The sequence below is a fragment of the Muntiacus reevesi genome, chromosome 3, assembly GCF_963930625.1.
Source record: "Muntiacus reevesi chromosome 3, mMunRee1.1, whole genome shotgun sequence".
Taxonomy (NCBI): domain Eukaryota; kingdom Metazoa; phylum Chordata; class Mammalia; order Artiodactyla; family Cervidae; genus Muntiacus; species Muntiacus reevesi.
The window spans coordinates 73,160,870-73,182,757 of record NC_089251.1 but is presented as its reverse complement, the minus strand read 5'-3'; the positions used below and the strand labels follow the sequence as shown (position 1 = coordinate 73,182,757).

Here is a 21,888-nt window from a genome sequence, read left to right as displayed (position 1 = left end):
CACGCCTGTGCAGCCCAGAAAACCCGGAGACCTAACTCTTTCAAGGATGGGCGTCTGCCAGGGTCGGCGCGCGACCTAGGCTCACGCATGCGCCTTAGATAGAGTCACCAGCGTGCGCGGGAAGCTGGGCCGCGTCCGATTATGATTGGCTGTCGGGGCGCACTCCCACCCACCGAGTCGCAGTGCTGGGTGATGATTGGGTGTCTCCGCAGAGGCCGGACGCGCTTGGAGGGCGAGGGAGGGGAGGCGGGAAACATCTTAGTGGGTGCGGGGTCGTGCAGTTCTCTCGGGCGGCTGGCGGAGAGGTTTCGAAATGGCGGTGCAGCCGAAAGACACGCTGCAGCTGGAGAGCGCGGCCGAGGTCGGCTTTGTGCGCTTCTTCCAAGGCATGCCGGAGAAGCCGACCACCACAGTGCGCCTTTTTGACCGGGGTGACTTCTACACCGCGCACCGGGAGGACGCGGTGCTGGCCGCCCGCGAAGTGTTCAAGACCCAGGGGGTGGTCAAGTATATGGGGCCGGCAGGTGAGGGCGGGGACGGCGCGGGCTCGGGGCTGGGGGGACCCCGCAGAGTGGCTCCTCTCAGGAAGTGGTAGGGTGTCAGGCCGGGAGGCCCGGGGGCGGGGACGCTGGTGTCTCGCGGGGGCGCTGCGCGTGCTCCGGTCCCTGCCTGGCCGAGAGGGGCGCCACCCGCCCCCTGCCCTGCCTCCGCCCTAAGTCTGTCCCTCGGCAGTTGCCCAGGATCAGAACTAATAGCGATCGCTATGTGCCTGGCTTCATGCGAGGCGTTTGAACACATTGTTCTGTTTTGTTTTTTGGTTTTTTTTTTGCAGTCCGCGTGGGTGTCTGCTTTTCAGCCCCCGCCTTGGCGCTGTGGATCTCATCACAAACGCTGCCAGTCCTCGTTATCACAAATGCCAGTCCAGGATTGAAATTTAGAATAGAAGGGATTTAGGGAGACCGTTTTATGTCACCAACGTGTTTTTACCTGTTGGCCGAATGTGATTTATATCGGTGTTCAGCGCAGGGACTTACAGTGTCTACAGTTGCTAGGCGGTATTGGTGGTGGTCGGGACCTTGAACTCTGGAGCCAGATTGCGTGGATTCAAGTCTTGGCCCCTCCTCTTACCAGCTGTGTGTCCTTGAGTTAGTCACGGATGTCTGTGACTCCGCTCGGCTTTCAGCGCCCTCGGTAACTCATCCCCATTTCTCTAGCATTCTCTCTCCCTGGAAAACTACTACAAACTTCTCACCCTCTTGTGAGTTAGATGTTCTAAACATCTTGTTTTATTTTAATCTCTTATCCCTGGCTCTTTTGTGAATGAACTTTCTAGGAGGAGTAAGGAGTTGCAGGTTTTAGACCTGCCTTTGCCTTGTGCAGATGGGATGGTACTGACGACAGATGTTTAATTCAGCAGATAGACATTTATTGGATGCTACCTCGTTAGGAAGGGTTCCGGACACTGGGAGCACACAGATCAAAAGGCAGTATCCCCACCTTCACAGAGCTCCCTCTAGTGGATGTGTGTGTACTTCGCCTCTGGATGTGCTAGGCTTTGTCTCAGTCGTGTTGGGGACTCTTTGCGACCCCATGGACTGAAGCCCGCCAGTCTCCTCTGTCCATGGGGTTTGTCCAGGCAAGAAAACTGGAGTGGGTTGCCATGCCCTTCCAGGGGATCTTCCCAATCCAGGGATCGAACCCGGGTCTCCCTCATTGCAGGCAGATTCCTCTGAGCTACCAGGGAAGCCCCCCTCTAGAGGAGAGCAAGGCCGAAATCTAATTCCAGTTGAAGACCTGTGGAGGATGCTGCAGAGCAAGTTGCAGAAGAGGCGGAGACAGGACTGCCAAAGACTGTAGCCGGCTGAAGAGGCATTACAAGAGAGGCTAAATTTCGCTTGAGTCTTGAGAAACCCTGTACCTGTCAGCAGGAACTTTCCCTTTCCCCTCAGTCCTCCCAAACCCAGGCAGCCACAAATCTGCTCTCTCTCTCTGGAAATATTGGTGTTGAGTGACTCTTTCACTTAACATTTTCAAATTTCATCTGGGGTTATCAATCCTTCATTACTTTTTATTGCCAAATATTCCAGTTGTATGGATGTACCATACTGCATTTAATCCATTTGTTAGTTGATCCATATTTGGATTATTTTCTGAACCTATACTTTTAGTGCCGTCTGGATCCATTCTCTCCTTCCCTATTGTGCCAGTGAAGAGATGAACCTTTTGCTGTGGTCTGGATCCCATCTCTTCTCACAGATGGCTTTCTGTAGATCATTTCTTCTCTTTGTCTGGTTCATTCTATTGACATTTTGTCTTCATATTCTTTTGGCTGCTTTTCTCTGACTCTAAAACAACTAGTGATACATTATTATAATAAAGCCCTGCTAGTTGGGTTAGTACTTAGCTTCAATTTATTGATGAGAAATCTGAGTCCTTAGAAAATGAAGTTCTTTATCCTTTGTCTCTTTTGCTGTCAGGACTCAGCTTAGAAGGCATCTCCTCTTGGAAACCTTTCTTGACTCCCATCTGAAGGCTGCCTGGTTAGCTGCCCCTCTTAGGTGTTCCCTGCCCTAGGACCTTCTCCTTACCAGTCTCTGCCTCTGAATCCCAGCCCCTGGTACAGTGCTCACATGTGAGTGAAAGTCGCTCAGTCATGTCTGACTCTTTGCAACCCCATGGACTATACAGTCCATGGAATTCTCCAAGCCAGAATACTGGAGTGGGTAGCCTTTCCCTTCTCCAGGGGATCTTAACAACCCAGGGATTGAACCCAGGTCTCCCGCCTTGCAGGGGGTAGCAGACACATCATCAGCTGAATGAAGATGGGGGTTCCAAGTTATTCTTGAGGCGGAGAATCTTATACCAACCTGAGGTTTTTTCTTCTGTGCCAGATGGAGGCTGGGTAGCTTTCTCTTCCAGCTTCCCTTCAGTTTTTCTTCCTGGCTTTCAGACTTAAAGCATATAGCCAAACTCTTCACCAGAAGCATAGAGTAACTATACATCTGGTGCTTATCTGTAAACAAGACAACATGCATTGCCACATCAGCGTGTCAGTTTGAGAGAAATAGTATCTTTGGAGGATAACAGTATCTTTGGAGGATAACAGTATCTTTGGAGATTGTTTGCTAACCTATCTGGAGATTAGTAATGGAGGAAGTGCCTTGGGGGGAGGGGAATCACCTCATTTGCCTCTTCACCCACCACTTTTAAGAAATCTGCACTGGGAACTTTCCTGATGGTCCAGTGGTTAGAACTCTGTGCTTCCACTGCAGAGGACACAGGTTTGATCCCTGGTCAGGGAGCTAAGATCCCTCATGCTGCTTGGTACAGCCAAAATAAGAGTGCTGTTGTGAATGTGTTTTCCTGTTGATTGTGTCTATAGAAAGACAGGATTGCTCTGGATCCCTCCGCCCTTGGCCAGGCAGATACCTTTGATGTGCAAATAGATGTAAATAATAGTGTTGGAGCTTATGGATCTGAGAGTGCTTGTTCTTGTGTGCTAAGCATTCAGATTCCAAATCAGTGCTGGCTAGACGAGTATGCTGGTACATCCTGCTAGGCTGATTTAAGAATTGTTTCTGAATTATGTGCCAGACCAGTGTTTTTTTCCTCTCTCCGCAGAATTGTTTTTGCTGAGTTGGACTTTATGTTTTGCCTTCTAAATTAAAGGATGATATAACAGTGTTTTGAAGCTCATTGCTCTATTTATTGGAAGTTGTTGACCGATAATTGCAGTGGCATTTATAAACATCTCTGGGAGAAATTCCTCTCTAATTTTGTACTGACTGTGGTTTAGTGCTTTCCACAAGCAAATTTTTTTATGATAATATTTCATCATATGAATAATATTCAGTGTAGTGTTAGTTGCTCAGTCATGTCCCACTCTTTGCCACCCCATGGACTGTAACCCACCAGGCTTCTCTGTCCATGGAATTCTCAAGGCCAGAATACTGGAGTGGGTAGCCTTTCCCTTCTCCAGGGGATCTTCCCAACCCAGGGATCAAACCCAGGTCTCCCGCTTTGCAGGCAGATTCTTTACCGTCTGAGCCACCAGGGAAGTCCATAAATAATGTTTCTCATGTATTCAGCTGGATGAGCTAATAGGTTGTTCAATAGTTCTGGTTTGCATGGGGACTAAGAGGGCTCCTGGGGTGCTGGACTTTCAGTGCTCAAAGTTGGAAAGTCTTAGGCAAAGTGGGATTAGGTAGTTACCCTATGTGCTAGGCAAAAACAGGAAATAGTTTAAATGGGGCCTACCATTCCACTGAGGTTCTGGTCCTGAGTGAGTCTTAACTGGGAGAAGTGAGACTGTTGCAGCCTGGATAGACCTTAGATCTCTCATATGCCTCTTGAGAATGTGAGTACAGGCTTTGCTGAAGGAGTAACATTCAGAGTGGACATAATTTTCACGCAGCTTGCTTTCTAAATGCAAGGTAAAGAAAGGTAGTCTATTCAAGTCTGTAAAAATGTTGCTGCGTTTTACTTGCTGAGTTGAAAACTGGAAACCTAAATAATGTTTTCTTAAAAGTTTGAATTAATTGCCTATACTTTAAAGATTGGGTGGTTTCATGAAAACATTCAGATTTTGAGCTTCTTTTGAAAATTCTGCATCGTTGGAAACTGGGCAGATTAGGAGTGGCTTGAGTCCAGTGGCTGCTCTCTCTGACCTAGTGAGTCTAGCTTTTTCTTTTACCTTGTACATTCCTCATTTTGTCATGGTTCCCACATTTGAAGTCGTTTGTCATCTGTCAGTTGTGTTCTTCCTTTGACTTTCTCTGTTCATTTGATACCTGCCTGGTCCCTGTACCTGGTCCTGGATTAGATCATAAGAAATGTTCTAGGGAATAACTTGAGAGAGGCAAGATTTGAGCCCATTTTCAGGGTGTCCGTGACAGCGGAGGTGCTTGTCCACTGCTTATGTAACTAGTGAAATGATATTGAAAGTATCAGCTGTGTCTTGCTGTACAAAATAATTGTATTATGTCATTTAATTAATTTGTATTTGTATTTAATATTTGTGCTTGATACAATCTATTGTTAAATTTAGGTTAAGTCTCATAAGATCCAGACTTGTCAGAATAATCTGCACGTGTATTTTGTAGTTTTATTTTTGAAATTTACTTGACTGCACTGGGTCTTAATGGTGATTTTTATTGCAGCATGTGAGAGTTTTTTAGTTGTAGCATGTGGGATCTAATTACCTGACCAGGGAATGAATTTGGGCCCCCTGAATTGGGAACGTGGAGTCTTAGCCACTGGACCACCAGGGAAGTCCCTACAAGTATATTCTGAATTACCTTTAAGTGAATAATTGATATTATCTGTATTATTTGAAAATTGAGTTATAATTCCATTTGATGGTGTGGGTGATTTTATTTATTTTGTAAAGAAATTGTTATTTATGAATCAAAACTAAGATGAGACCCTGTAGTCCATCTAAGACTATACATTTAAGACTATTAGGTAATATGTGGCTCAGCTGGTAAAGAATCCGCCTGCAATGCAGGGGACCTGGGTTTGATCCCTGGGTTGGGAAGATCCCCTGGAGAAGGGAAAGACTACCCACTCCAGTATTCTGGCCTGGAAGAGTTCCATGGGCATGCAGCCCATGGGGTCCCAAAGAGTCGGACACGACTGAGTGGCTTTCACTTTCACTTCACTTTGGCACTATTGATATTTTTGACCAAAGAGTTAATCTGTTGCTGTGAGGGGCTAGGCTGTTCATGGTTAACAGCATCCCCTCCTCTACCTACTAGATTCCATTATTACTCCCTTGTCCCAGTTGTGACAACTTAGATGCCCCCAGACAGTGATCGTGTCCACTAGGGGAGCAAGATCTTCCCCAATTGAGAACCGGTGATATGAGATGAAGACCAGTAAGTTTTAGAACTCTGTTGACTGGATAGTGAAAATAAATGACATTAATACTTTACAGATGGTGGTGTTAATTGGTACAGCCAACCAAGGGGGATAGTCTGGCAATATTTATAAAAATCACATGTATCATCCTTTGAAAAAGTCCAGTTTTAGAACTTTATCTCGGAGTTACACTCTAATGTTTAGAGAATGAAGCACATGCAAGATTATTCATGTAACCTGTTGTAATAACAAAAATTGGAAAAACCTATATGCCTATCACTAAGAGATTAATTATAGAACTTCCTGAGGGTCATTGAAACATTGCAGCTGTAACAGAAAGAATCTGATTATGTACTGGTGGAACAACCTTTCAGAATACTATATCAAAGTTAAAAAAAAAAAAAGATATAGTACAGTATGTATAGTGTGGAGTTATAGAAAAGAAAAAAAAAACAATGCTTTATATTTGCCTGTGTGTGCGTGCGTAGACTGTGTTTGGAAATATATTCTATGAAACTGGTAACACTTGGGTGGTAAACTGAATGTGTAGGGGACAGTGGTGAAAAGGAAGGTCTCCTTTTTGATGTACCTTTTGAACCTTCAGTTTTTGAACTATGTTACCTAGAACACTTTATCATAATTAGTAATTTATTTTATGGACCTTCTGAAAAAATTATATAAATACTATTGTTATTATATAAATATAACTATTGTAATAAGTAATCTTATATAATAAGACTTTTATCCAAACTTATTAAAAACAGATGATGAAAAAGGATAAGTAGCATCAGCTGTATATATATTCATTTTTTAAATCTTAATTTCTTATTTTGATATGTAGGTGGCTATATTTATCCACCATATTATACCCTTCATCTACTAGAATCCTTGGGACATGAAATAGGTGCTTGATAGTTTATTGAGTGAATGAATTACTGGGAAAACAACATAGCTTGGGGGGAGGCATTGTGTTAGGTCTTGAACACTTATGACTTTAAATCCTGAAATCTGTAACCTGTATTTTTAATATTTTTCTTTAGGAGCAAAGTCTCTGGAGAGTGTTGTGCTTAGTAAAATGAATTTTGAATCTTTTGTAAAAGATCTTCTTCTAGTTCGTCAGTACAGAGTTGAAGTTTATAAGAACAGAGCTGGAAATAAGGCCTCCAAGGAGAATGATTGGTATTTGGCATTTAAGGTAATTATCTTCCTTTTAAGTTTAGTTGTGTTTTTAGGAATAGAAAAAATAAAAATGTAAGAGAATTCTGTGTTGCTTTAATATTTTAGCCAGGTTGTGATAGTAAAATCCTTTGAGAGACTTTAATATTCTTTCGCATGTGGTTTTTAAAATCACAGTTTAATAGCAATTCATAAATTCAATAAATCCTTATGAGTATGAGTACTCTGAGCTTTGTCACTATCACTGAAACTCAAATAATTAATAGCTTTTACATAAAGTCTAATGCCAGCATTAAAGAAAATTTTATTTTTACTGTTTTTGAAGAATTATCACAAATTAACATGTTCTGGGAAACTCATTTATACACATTTGTAATGTATTTGGCTCTTTGTGTATTCCTTTCTCTTTTATTAGACTGTAATTTTTTAAAAGTCTGGAACTTTGTTTAATGCTGATCATATTCCTAGGTGTGTCTGGAAGCGCTTGTTGATGTGCTTCTAATGCCTTCATGGAGATGATTGTGCTAGCTTGTTTTATTTAAGGACTGTATTTTTAGTCTATAAAGTCATGTTTTTGTTCACACACAATACATTCTCTCGTAGCTCAGTCAGTAAAGAATCTGCCTGCAAGGCAGGAGACCCTGGTTCAATTCCTGGATCAGGAAGATCCCCTGGAGAAGGAAATGGCAACCCACTCCAGTATTCTTGCCTGGAGAATTTTATGGACAGAGAAGGCTTGCAGGCTACCGTCCATGAGGTTGCAAGAGTCGGACACAATTTAGAGGCTAAACCAGTACATGCACATAAATACTGGACAAAGGTTAAAATGTTGGGGAATTGAGATTTATCCTTGCAAGGGAATAAACGTCGTAAGTGGGGGGACAATGCTCTGGGCTTGTAGTTGGCGCATCTCATTTCTTTTCTCCTCTGTCCCTCTGGGTGATCTTGGCCAATTTCCCAGTGTTCTCCTGTATCTGTTTCTTTATAAATGTAAAATGAGAAGGTTTTCAAGATGTTTTCTGACCTGAAAGGCCTATGAAAGTTTTTGTGTGTGCAATATTTAAACATATGATGTTGGTGCTGCCCCAAGTATAATATTCTTCAATATCCCTTCCATGTTGCCTTCCACCACTGTCCCCCCACCCCCGCCTTTGAAAATGTAGACATTTCCTGAAGATTACATCTGAGAGAATTTAGCATCCTGTGTTACAGAGTTTCTTCAGAATTTTCAGTGATACTTTACTGAGAAAAGTGGGACTGAGAGTATTATCCCCAATGGCTCAGCAGTAAAGAATCTGCCTGCCAATGTGGGAGCATCAGGTTTGATCCCTGGGTCAGGAGGATCCCCTGGAGGAGGAAATTGCAACCTACTCCAGTATTCTTGCCTGGAAAATGCCATGGATGAGGAGCCTGGTGGGCTACAGTCCATAGTGTCAGCAAGAGTTGAACATGACTGAGCATGAGTGCGCACACAGATGCACACACACATTATGATGGCGTTTCCTCAGGATTTTCATTGCTACTTTACTGAGAAAAGTGGGACTTACAGTATTATCCTACATCTTGAAAGATTTTAATAGAAAATTGAGGATACCAAAACATGATGTTTTTCTATCTCACTCTTCACAGAGCTCAGTAACAACATCAAAATGTGGAATTGTGGAATCATGAATTTAAGTGATTAACTGTTTTATCAGCTCATCACACTTAACTCCTTTGTGTCAGAATCCTTTTAGATGAATTGTTTTTAACTCCTAGCTTTTAGATCAGGGGGGAAAAACATTATGTATCTTGATGAGGTTAAAACGTAGTATCTTCATTCTGACATTTTACGAAGTTCAGATATACAAGCTGCTAAAGTTGATACATCTTAATTTTTAGCTTATTGATTCTGTTGTAAAGTATTAGTGATATTTAGGGTAGTTGACTTCTATGACTTCTTTTTTTTTAACTTTTGGCCACACCAAGTGGCATGTGTGATCTTATTTCCCTGACTAGGGATCAGACCGGTGTCAGCCGCAGTAGAAGCTCGGAGTCTTCACCACCGGACCATCAGCGAAGTCCCTGTGAATGACTTTTTTCTCCCGTGTTCTCAGTAGTGTGTTCAGAGCCGGAAGGCACCTTAGTACCATCTAGTTCAGGGATTACCAGTCTTAGAATTTTCAAGGACCGTCAAAAACTGAATTTTGTTAGCTACTAGTTCACTTTGGAAGGTTTTTTAAAGATATGCTTCATACCTGTGTGTGTAAATCTGAAGCGTGTATGTGAAAATACGGCGTTTATGTTTGTGAGTGAATCAGTGCCTTTTACATTTGAGTATCAGATAACAGTTTTCCATAACATTTTCTTTTTTCGGGCTGAGCTATGAGGCATTCAGGATCCCTGGCTAGGGGTTGAACTCAAGCCCCCTGTGGTGGAAGCTCAGAGTCTTAACCACTTGACTACTGGGGAAGTTCCTCCATTTCATTTTTGATGCAGATTTCAATCAGTTCTTACAGAGTTATAGTATATTCAGAACCATATTGTGAAAAGATACTGTTATGATGCTAAAGACATCCAAGAACTATTGATGGCTACTGGTTGCCTCAGTTTGGCTGTCACTGCTCATTTGTACTCTTTCTGACTATGTGAATTTTCATACCGTGGTCCGTCAGTTGCCCCAGAAATGCCTCATGTTAGCAGGCAGCTGTCAGCTTCTGATCTTGTTGAACTGCTGTAGCCCACCGACTTTATACAAGTAGAGCCAAAAGCAAAGAAACTTAACCCTTTAGCTACCTTGTATGTGCTTAAAGAGATTTCTAATCTTTTTGAAATATTGAAAAATAGGTCAAGGACCCTTTATTTGGAAATCATTGATCTAGAACAATCTGTGTTTTACAAATATTGATATAGAGAGATGACTATCCAAGGTTAATATTTAAGCTAATAATGTGATATGTGATATAACTACTCAGTGAAAATTCTAATAGGTGCAACCAATAGGTAGTTTGGCAGAGTGTAGAAATGTAAGCATACCATTGAGAGGGTTATCCCTTTGGGTTCCTTGATGAATGAGTGCATGTAAACCTAGCTGCCATATTTCGAACTGAAAATCACTTTTTTTTGAAAATCACTGTTGATACTGCTGTTTTTAGATGTGCCCAAGTGTTTTTATGGAAAATTAGGGAGGATACTTAATAGAAAATATGGTAATATTAATTGGAATACATGGTTATAAGTAATTGTTTAATAAGAAAATGTTTTGTTAATAAAATTCATCTAGGTTGGGTAATTTTTGTTTGCTAGTGAAATATTAAAGTACATTGAACAGTTTCTTAAAATTTCTCTTTATTTTTGCTTAGGCCTCTCCAGGTAATCTTTCTCAGTTTGAAGATATTCTCTTTGGTAACAACGATATGTCCGCTTCCATTGGTGTTGTGGGTGTTAAAATGTCTACAGTCGATGGTCAAAGGCAGGTCGGAGTTGGGTATGTTGACTCCACACAGAGGAAGCTAGGACTGTGTGAGTTCCCCGATAATGATCAGTTCTCCAATCTGGAGGCTCTCCTGATTCAGATTGGACCAAAGGAGTGTGTTATGCCAGGAGGGGAGACTGCTGGAGACGTGGGAAAACTGAGGCAGGTAAGGGAATGGAGTCCATGGTAGAGAATCCAAGGCTGGAATGCCTCTAAAGTAACATGATACTGTTTTAAGAAAAATTTTAAAAGTCAGAACCATTTCAGTGGATTTTGACAGAAACTTTGTATCTTTATTAGGACTTTCCAGCTCTTCCTTTAAGACTTGTTTAAACTCAGATCATTTCCCTCTCCCCGCTTCCTCTCCTTCTGAACTGAATGTCATCTTAAAGGGATCACAGTTGGTGAAAAGAAGTGCTTTCACAGTTGAGGGATGCAGGGTGGGGAAGAAGTGATGTAGGGCCTTTAAAAATAAAAAAACTATGCCCGTATTTAGCATGGATGTAACAAATAAGATCCAGTTCTTCAGGATTATTTTTTTTAAATAGATTGAGTAGAACTTTAGCCTCATTTATTTTTCTGATTCTTTTATTTTAACAAAGTTCTGATTTTGTTGTTTGTATAGGTATCTGGTTTATTTTAGATTTTTAAGGATTCTTTTCTTCCTATGAGCCGCAAATACAATAAGAACTAGTTGAGAGTTAGCAAATCTGTGATGGGCATTTTTAGCGTAAATAATATGTAGGCAACTTTCCCCAAGTAGTATTCTCAGTTTTTACCTCTGAGACTGTTTTTTGAAAACTTCATGTAAGCCTAATTTTAAATTTCCACAAAAATTTTATTTATCGATTTTTAAAATACATGTTAATACATATTACCAATGTTTTATTGCATGTATTGTTGCGTGACAGTATATTGTGGGTTAATAAGCTGTTTGTTAAAATGTTGTTACTTTATATTTGTCAGTGGCACAACTTTCTGTATTGCTTTTCTCCTAGTAATTTAAAATATTTCCTGTAAAATAGGTTATTCAGAGAGGAGGAATTTTGATCACAGAAAGAAAAAGAGCTGACTTTTCCACAAAAGATATTTATCAGGACCTCAACCGGTTGTTGAAAGGCAAAAAGGGAGAACAGATGAATAGTGCTGTGTTGCCAGAAATGGAGAACCAGGTATGTGGATTACAAATGTGAATTTACCCCTAAATAGTGACATTTTAGAAGGCTGCTTCTGTCATCTATATCTCAAAGCCTAAAATGGAAAAAGAAAAAAAAAACCCTAAAATGGATCACTGATTTTTAAGCTTATTTTAATCTGTGATGAAGTTTGTGAAAATGACTAGAAAAGGAATGACTAGAAAAATTCAAACAGAATCTTAAATTTAACTTCATTATATTTACACAACATATATCCTTGGGGTGAGGAAGAGATTATTGTTTTACTGGTTTCACCAGAAAGAGCCTGATTATTGTCAGCTTAGTAGGTGAGGTAGCATAGTTGGTACTATTAAAGTTTTATAATATAGGAGCTGTGAGGTTTTTAATAAATTACTTCAGCTTCATTATGTCTTAAAGGATTGTTGTGGAGATTAGAAAGTAATAAGGATGAAAATATACACAGTGCATAATAATTGCAAAATAAATGCTACATATAAACAGTTTGGCTCAAAAATTGGCACTGATTGTGTTCAGTGTTAGACATGAATATGCAAACAGTGGTTGAAATTTATTTTCAATTTTTCAAATCTTTGAAGAAAGTATGGTTTGGGAGTTATATTTTTATGTAAAATATTAGAAACCTCTTTGAATGGTTATTTGTGGATCACTGACAAGTAAAATAAAAATTTGTATATTTAAATAAGAGTAAGTTATAGCTACTTGTAATTTTCAAAATCGACTTCAAACTAGAATAAACTGAGACTGTTATTACCGTCATGATTTTCCAGAGATTACTTAGCACATAATCGTTTGATCCTTATCAACTAAGTTTATCTGTTTTACTTTCTTTGTGTGACAGAATGAAAAGCCATTGTGTATGAGTAATAATCCCAGTACAGACATTCCCTGACTTACGGTTCAACTAATGATTTTTTTTTTTAACTTTACAGTGGTGCAAAAGTGATATTTATTCAGTAGAAACTATACTTGAATTTTGACCTTTTCCTGGACTAGTAATACTTGGTGCAGCTTTCTGGTGATGTTGGGCAGCAGCAGCAGCTCTCAGTCAGCCGTGGGACCACAAGGGTTTAATAGCCAGTACAGTAACCTTGCTGTAGCTGTGGAACCATTCTGTTTTTTGCTTTCAGTTCAGTGTTCAATAAATTCTGAGTTATTAAATTATATTATAAAGTTGGCTTTGTGTTACATGATTTTGCCCAACTATAGGCTAATGTGTTCTGAGCATATTTAAGGCAGATGAAGCTAAGCTATGATGTTCAGTAGGCTAACTGTATTAAATGCATTTTCCATTTATGATAGGCTTATTGGCATGTAACCTCGTAAGTCAAGGAGAAACTGTATTAGAGAAAATTACTTTAGTGTTGAAAATTGGAAGATGCTTCCAGGGCTACTGAGGGCTTCCCAGGTGGCTCAGTGGTAAAGAATCCATTTGCCAGTGCAGGAGACTCAGGTTTGATCCCTGGGTTGGGAAGAGCCCCTGGAGGAGGAAAGGGCAACCCACTCCAGTGTTCTTGCCAGGATAATCCCATGGCCAGAGGAGCCTCGTGGGCTATAGTCCGTGGGGTTGCAGAGTCAGACATGACTAAGTGATTGAGCAAGCACACAAGCCTCTTAGGGCTAATAAAAATTGTTACCATCTGTCCCTCATGGTAACATAATAGGAGATTCTTATATATTTGGCAGAGGCAGATAGATGACTGTGTTATCAATTAGGAAACATGCACATTCACAATGAATTTGGTACCAAGTATAAGTAGAATTTTCATCAGGCTATCAGTTTAATGTCCTTAGCTTTTTTATGTTATGTTATAGTAGTAAAATAGGCAGTTATTTCTTATTTAAATATGCATACAAGGAAGTATATATATCATAAGTGTATAGCTAAATTTTTGTGAATTGTAAGTACCCTCCTAACCAGCACCCATGAAACAGAATAGTACTGGGATCATAAGACCCTTTTTATGTTTTCTTCCAGTTGTTAACCTCCATTAGTACCTTTGACAGTATGAATTAGTTTGATCTATTTTTGTAGTTTTTATAAATGGACTCATAAAGATCATTCTCTTGTAATTTCCTTTATTCAGTATTATGTTTGTGAGATAATCTGTATTGTCACATGTTTTGGTGGATTGTTTGTGCCTATATCTAATTGTTGTATGTAGTATTCTGCAGTGTGAACGTGCCAGACTTTACCCTTTTTACTCTTGGTGGACAATAGCATAATTTCTCCTTTTGGCTATTATAGTGTTGCTACTAGAGTAAATTTTCACTTCCTAAAAATCACTTTCTAGTCTTAAAAAGGTTTATTTAAACTCTGTCTGATTTTCTTGGTTTGAATTGGGAAAAAATGCCAGGAAAAGTGAGTGTTTGAAACTTATTTTCATATTACCATTTGTTTTTTTAAAAAAATCTCTAGAATTCTAGTGATAGCCATCTTTTGTTTTATACTCTTAATCTTAGGTTGCAGTTTCTTCCTTGTCTGCAGTAATCAAATTTTTAGAACTCTTATCAGATGACTCAAACTTTGGACAGTTTGAACTGACTACTTTTGACTTCAGCCAGTACATGAAATTGGATATTGCAGCAGTGAGAGCCCTTAACCTTTTCCAGGTAAAAAAAAATACATCAGTTTAAAATATTTCCTTTTATATATAGAATATAAGTCTTAATAAGGAGCTTAAATATTTTGAAATATTATACTTAAATAGTTTGAATTACTATATTTTTCTAATTGCAAACTGTATAATTTGTCCTGACTTTATGAATAAATTGTGTATTAACAACAGTTTTTAAAAATTATATTTTAAGAAGTTTTATGTCTAAAACTGCAATAATTACAAAGTGGTGTTGTTTTGGGGAACAGTATATAGCAGAAAATCAGATTAATACATTAAAAGTCTGATTTTCAGATAAGGAGCTTTTGTGTACATTTCAATTTAATATTTGAAGAAAGTTAAGTTTTGTGTCAATTGTCACAAGTTTGGAGATTGAATGGGTTGGTTTTTTTTTTTTTTCCCGTGAGCCTTGTGGGATTTTAATTCCCCAAGCAAGGATTGAACCCAGGCCTTTGGCAGTGAAAGCTTAAACTCCTAACCACTGGATACCAGGGAGTACCCAATGTTAAGTGTTCTTGTTCCCAAAATTAAGTAATCCTTTTTCATGGCATAGTAAGGTCACTAATGAGCCTGCCACTTCCCTATTTTATTTCTGTTTACTAGGGTTCTGTTGAAGATACTTCTGGCTCTCAGTCTCTCGCTGCATTGCTGAATAAATGCAAAACCCCTCAAGGACAAAGACTGGTTAACCAGTGGATTAAGCAGCCTCTTATGGACAAGAACAGAATAGAAGAGAGGTATATTTATAAAAAAAAGTGTGCACTTTTGTAAACTCTTAAGTAACTTCCAGTCGCTCCATATGCTTATACCACTTATTACAGCATGCAATTTTGCACCTATATTTTAGCATCTAACTGCACAGAAAGTTAATAAAGTAGTAGAGTAGTGGTGATTTAGATGGATTAACTTATTTTCTTAATTATGTTTCTTTACCCTTCACTATAAAAAGGTGAACTTTTATTAGAGAGGTGGTGTAGGTATAAGGTCTCAGAGCATTTGAGCTTTGGAGCCAGTTTACCTTGGTTCGTATTGAGCTCTTCCACTTAGGTACTGTGTTGTACTGGGTATTATTGAACCTCTGGGTGGCAGTTTCTTTCCTTTCAAAATGACAGTAATAACACACCTCCTTAGGGTTGCTATGAGGATTAGATGATTTAATGTGTTTAAAGTACTTTGAATAAGGTCTGGCACAAAGGAAGTACTTACTCTTTATTATTCTAGAAAAAATTTAAGGCAGCCTAAACATATTTCAGAAAATCTTTAAAATTGAGGAAATAAAAGAAAAAGCTGTATAATGCTGCTGCATATAATGTGAGTAGCATTGAAGTATGTTTTATTTTTATCTTTTGTTTTAGGTATAAGTTTTAAAACTTAAATGAAGTGTAATACACATAAAAGCACAAATCCTAAAGGTGCAGTTTGATGGATTTTCACAAAGTGAATACACTGGTAACAACACATAAGTCAGGAAACAACATTACTAGCATCCTCAAAACTCATCTCAGTTATAGTTACTGCCTGTCCTCACTTCAAGGGTAATAACTGTCCTTCTAGCCTCATAGATTAATTAGTTTTACCTGTTTTTGAACTGCATATAAGTAAAATACTTTTCTATAGTTCACTCTTAATGTTTGATAGTTTTTTAAAAACATAGTTGTAATCCTAATATAGTTTTGTGTCCTGGTTTTTTCCCACTTGTGCTTATATTATCATAAACATTTTTTAGGGTTGCTGTTTTATGTTCGTATTCAGCATTTTTAATAAATTCATAATATTTTATTGACTGGATATACTCTACCCTTTTCAATAATTAGGTTATTTCAGTGACCTTATTGTATACCTAACATTTTCAGTTTGGTAAATTAAGATATATTGCTAGAATACGTAAAAGTCAATATTTTTATGGATTTGATAGTGTCAGATTGTTCAAGAATTGTTGAATACCTACTGAATTCTGATGGTATACAAAAAGCATGATGATCCCTTGACTATTTGGGACTATATATATGCCAGGCAAACATAAAATAGTTGATCAGTATCATAAGACACCCTGCAGATAATTAGTAAGCTAAGCATTGATCCTGTGGATTCTAAAGGGTCTTACAATAAAAATAACTCATGAAGTCAGCAAACTGTGGGTATGTTGATATATCATTTAAAATATGGAAATTGAAATGCTAAGGTAACTTCCTGAAGCCACGTTTGTTGGAGAAGACAAGTGGGATTTAGTAACAAAATAAGAAATAGGAAAGATTGGATATTTACAAGTAATTAAGGCAGTTTACAGGTTTTTATTTTAATTATTTGTGACTAACTATGTTTACATAAGTCAAATGTCAAGCAGAACAGAAGGATATACAGTGCTGAGTTTCTTGCTCTCATCTCCCGGTTTCCCGGGACTCCCTTCCTCAGGGCCTCTGCACAGCAGCAGGGCGCATTTCTTATTGTACTCTGTGTGAATCGCCAGCACTTGCCCTGGGAGCAATTGGTCTTAATCAGATCCTTGAGTTGCCTTCCATGGAAAGTCTGCCTGCACAAGTAGAAGTTTATATCCATTCTCCCTCATCTTTTTGTTGTTTCTTAAAAGAAATGATAGGTAATTTAATTCTCATGCTCTAGGTCATTGGTTGGGCTTGTAGGAACAGAGCACATGTCAGTGGTCCTCTTCTGGTTTAACAGAGCGTGCATGTATTTGGACCCTTCAAAAACTTGAGACATCACTTACTGTTATCAGAATAGCAAGTTATTTAGAAGGCAAGATACCAAAATTAATTTTTTGGCTATAATTAAAGGTTATTTTCATAGGACATAGCAATAATTTCCCAAATCTGATACCCTTACAAGACTGACTAATTGGGAATACGATTTGTGAGAATGGCTTTCTGAGTCAGATCATGATCTGCTTTTCTGCACCTGTAGGATGAGGAAATATTTTCTCCTTTCTATCTTGGGGAGAATTTTATTTTAACCAGCAATTAGGAAGGTCTGTGGTTTTCAAGGCCCAGTGCTGAAATTCCACAGAGCAGGAAGACAAAGTTTCACTCCTTAAGGCAGACCTTTTTTGGGCTGTTCGGACAGTCTCCTTTTTTTAAATACCCTTTCTCAGTTCCACCTGCTGTGATACATCATGCTTCTAGTTTATGCCTTGCTGGGGTTCTCATTGTCTTCCTCTGTAAGCATTTAAGATTAAGATGGATTATTTTTCAGAGCTGCATCTCGAATCAAGCTTTTGTTCTTCCTGTCCCTGTTTTGCAGTGATTTTCTAGCAGAGAGGTGGTGGAAATCTCTACTCCACCCTTTTAAAACTAAGTGAGGAGTTCAAGTGTGTGGCTGTGCAGGGAATTCTGTTAAGGAAAGCAAAGATTTCTCTGTTTTCTATTTTTACTAGAGCGGACAGAGGAACAGTTGTGACTAGATCTTTGAGTTTGGTGGATACATCTATTCCGGAGCTATAGCCCAGTGATAGGTTCAGGAATAATAATGAAGATAGGATTGCTTTTAAGTCACTGTCAGGCTCTTAGGAGGAAGAGAAGACTGGTTGCCTGGCACTTTGCTAAGTATCTCACATTCATTAGCTGAGAGGTGGTGGAGACTGGCTGCTGTCTGGCCTGACTCCAGGGCCCATTCCTTTCATCTTTGTACTGTATTTCTTCTGTCAGTTGTGTTTAATTTGATCCAAGTTGAATTTTAACATCAGAAATGAAATGTACTATTTTGGCTTTTAAGTTATACCTGTGAAATCGCTTTATGTGTGGTAACACTCACTTTTCCATTCATTAAAACCTGTTTGCACTGGCAATACTTTATAGCTAGCTAATGGCTTAAGTACTTTAATCTCCAGTGAGAATTGATCGTTACTACCTTTAAGAAGTGAGTTTCTGGGTATTTCTTCCTTTTGTGCTTTACCTAACAGTCAAATTAGGAATTATAACAAGAATGCTGTCCATATTACTATTAAGAATCCTCAGATTTGCACATGGCACTAGGACTGTTAGCATTAGTTTTAATTTTTTAGGACTTTTTTTTGCTTTTTGTCTTTCCTCAGATTTATGTGAAGCCTTAATGAATTATCCTTTTTTGTTGTTGTTAGAGTTCTTTAAAGAACATTGACTATATGTTAGCATATGACATAGTTCACTCATGAAGTTGCTGATGAATACCATTTGCACATGTTGAATTTGGTATTCTTATTGCTTTCTAGTTTAAAATTATTTTTATATGACATTTAATAGTAGTTTTATTTGAAATATGTCTCCAAGTAAAAGTAGTTCCTATAAATGTAGAAATAGTGGTGCTTATGTGACAGTATATCATGCTTCTTGAGGCAGTGTACTTCCGGGGTTATATTCAGACTTAGACCTACATTTCTTTCCAGGTTATGTTAAGTATCCTTTTGTGCAAGGATGTCTTTAGTTAGTAGTGAATGTTCTTTGGAAACAGAGGTCTGGAGGTCATACAGTGAGTGCAGTTTCTTTAAAACAGCAAAGCTTTGCTCTGGCCTCAGAGGACAAACAGGATTGTCACTCCATTGCTTTCCTACCATTGTTTTCTCTGCTTCCAAATCAAGTTTAGTGAAACCCCTTATTCTGGTTTCTGGACTGATCTGCTAGTCCCTTTGAATTTTGTTTGCCTTCCTATCCAGTCTGTACCACAAAGGCAGCCCTTTTTCCAGTGCTTTCATGGGGGACATAGAATTTCTTGCCCCATTAGCACTTTGTCAAACTGCCCCCTCTTTTTCTATTAAAACTTGCTGGAGAGGTCACACAGTGCAGATTGGATCCACTGTACTTTTCAAGCCATCGCTTTCACTGCTACCTGGTGTTACTTTTGTTACATGACTTATTACAGTGACCAGTGCAGCATTTTGCATTTTCCATTCAGCTTCTCCTACACTTAAACAGATGATCTCCTCCTTGATTCTTACAGTCTCAAAATGTGTCTATGTTTTCAGTTTTCTATTCCCTGGTTCTGTCTCACAAGAGGCAATAGTACTCTTTCCTTTCCAAAGGCGACATTTCCATTTTGCTTTTGGTTCCAGTTTTTTTCCCCCTATTCTCTCCTTCAGTTTTCTTCTATTCTGTCCTATATTCTTCTCCTGTCAAGTCTCTGCTGTTGCTGCTCCACCTTTCCTTCCCAAGTATTTTCCTCAAAATCCTCTCTCTTTAAATCCCAACTGTTCAGAATATTGGAAAAGACCTTGATGCTGGGAAGATTTAAGGCAAAAGGAGAAGGGGACAGCAGAGCATGAGATAAGATAGCTTCAATGCCTCAATGGACATGAGTTTGGGCAAACTCGGGGAGATTGTGGAGGTCAAAATGTGGTTCCCCAGCTCCCATGGGAGTTCTCTGCTTTCTTGTATCACATTTTGTTGCATTTTATATCTCATTTGTTATTCAGCACTAATTGTAAGAATAGACATATCCTTCTTCACTAGATTGAATGTTCTTTGAAAGCATGTTCCTCTCTTACACGTTTGGCCTTTTTTTTTTCTTTTTTAATTTTCTCAACCCTACCTCGCAGATTATCTATTTAATGTATCAGATGAGTGGTGCCGTCTGCATTAAACCATGTGAAGAACAGATAAAGAAGAGACTAAAAATCTTGTAGTTCTTTAGGTACCAAATTTATTCTTAGCCATATAAATATACTGTTGTGAAATTCCAGCCAATTATTCTTTACAGTGAGATCAGAAATGCTGGTTTTAAAAAATGGAAAGAATGGTGAATTTAAAATATCAAAAATTTCACAACTAATTTTATAATTTATTCTTTTGAAATTTTAGAGATGAATTGACCCAACAAATGGTCTTATATTCTAGTTAGTTTGAAAATTAATGTATCAAATTGAGACAGCTGAGTAATTTTGAGTACGATTGACAGGTATACCTTGTTTTGCCAACAGTAACTTTGGTATTTCTGAAATTGTGATTTGAAAATGGCATTGTCATGGAAACAGTAGAGCAATCTTTCTTAAAAAAAACCTCTGTTAGCCAGAATATAAACTAATACTATAATTATTTCTGAAATGGCTTATTGAATAGACTTGTGAAACTAGCAATTTATTAGACTTTTAATGATACCCAGACCAAAGACTAAGGGGACTATATATCTTGCCTTGTGCTATGTGTTTTAGAAGCTTTTTCATTCTCGCTGTTTTACTTCTTAATACTCTTACTGGAACTTTATGCTCCTTTTTTTTTTTTTTAAATTGCAGTACTCTTGATTTAATGTGTTCATTTCTATTGTACAGCAAGGTGATTCAGTTTTATATTTCTTTATATTCTTTTCCATTATGGTTTGTTATCAGATAGTGAATACACCTCCCTTTGCTATACAATAGGACCTTGTTTTATTTGTAATAACTTACATCTGCTAACACCTCTTCCCCAGGCCACCACAAGTCAGTTCTCTATGTCCATGAGTCTGTGTTTGGTAGATAGGTTCTTTTGTGTCATATTTTAGACTCTGCATATGAGTGATATCATATGGTATTTGTCTTTCTCTTTCTGACTGACTTAGTATGTTAATTTCTAGTTGCATCCATGTTGCTGCAAATGGCATTATTTTGTTCTTTTTTTAATGCCTGAGTAGTATTCCATTGTGTGTGTGTGTGTACACAAGTACGCACACACCACATCATCTTTGTCCATTCATCTGTTGATGGACCTTAGGTTGCTTCCATGTCTTGGCTATTGAGAATAGCGCTGCTGTGAAAAAAAGGGCGCGTGGGTCTTTTTGAATTATTTAGTTCTGTCTAGGTATGTGCCCAGGAATGGGATTGCTGAATCATGTGGTAATTCTATTTTTTGTTTTGTGGGGAACCTCCATACTTTTTTCCAAGTGGCTGCACCAACTTATATCCCCACCAACGGTGTAGAAGGGTCCCTTTTCTCTCCAGCATGTGTTTGTAGACTTTTTAGTGACGGACATTCTGACTGGTGTGTGAGGTAGTACCTCACTGTAGTTTTGATTTGCGTTTCTCTAATAATTAGTGATATTGAGCATCTTTTCATGTCCCTGTTGGCCATCTGTCTATATGTCTTCTTTGGAGAAATGTATACTTAGGTCTTCTGCTCATTTTTCGATTGGGTTGTTTGGTTTTTTTGTTATTTAGTTGTATATGAGCTGTTTGTAAATTTTGAAAATTAAGCACTTGTTGGTTACATTGTTTGCAAAGTTTTCACCCAGTCTGTGGTTGTCTTTTCATTTTGTTTATGGTTTCCTTTGCCACGCAAAAGTCTGTAAGATTGATTAGGTCCCATTCGTTTGTTTTTGTTTTTGTTGCTTTGGGAGACTGACCTAAGAAAACATTGGAGGATTTATGTCAGAGAATGTTATTACTTACAGTCTCCTGTAGGAGTTTAATGGTTCATGGCATATATTTGAGTCTTTAAGCTATTTTGAGTTTATATTTGTATATGGTGTGACAGTGTGTTCTAATTTTATTGATTTACATGCAGCTGTCGAACTTTCCCAGCACCATTTGCTTAGGAGACTTTCTTTTTCCCATTGTATATTCTTGCTTCCTTTGTCGAAGATTAATTTACCGGAGGTGTGTGGGTTTATTTCTGGGCTCTCTCTTCTGTGGGGTTTTATGCTCTTGAGC

The 21,888-nt window shown here is 38.6% G+C and overlaps 1 protein-coding gene across 1 annotated transcript in view; it reads left to right on the top strand.

Moving 5' to 3' along the window:
* Window positions 1-273: 273 nt before the first annotated feature.
* The window catches only part of MSH2 (mutS homolog 2), a 75,538-nt gene continuing 53,923 nt past the window's right edge, over window positions 274-21,888 (top strand). Inside the window, exons 1-6 of the mRNA XM_065929317.1 lie at window positions 274-524; window positions 6,900-7,054; window positions 10,377-10,655; window positions 11,515-11,661; window positions 14,128-14,277; window positions 14,886-15,019. Of these exons, the coding sequence (XP_065785389.1) occupies window positions 314-524; window positions 6,900-7,054; window positions 10,377-10,655; window positions 11,515-11,661; window positions 14,128-14,277; window positions 14,886-15,019 (1,076 nt within the window). The 5' untranslated portion in view covers window positions 274-313. The remainder of the gene's footprint in view (window positions 525-6,899; window positions 7,055-10,376; window positions 10,656-11,514; window positions 11,662-14,127; window positions 14,278-14,885; window positions 15,020-21,888) is intronic.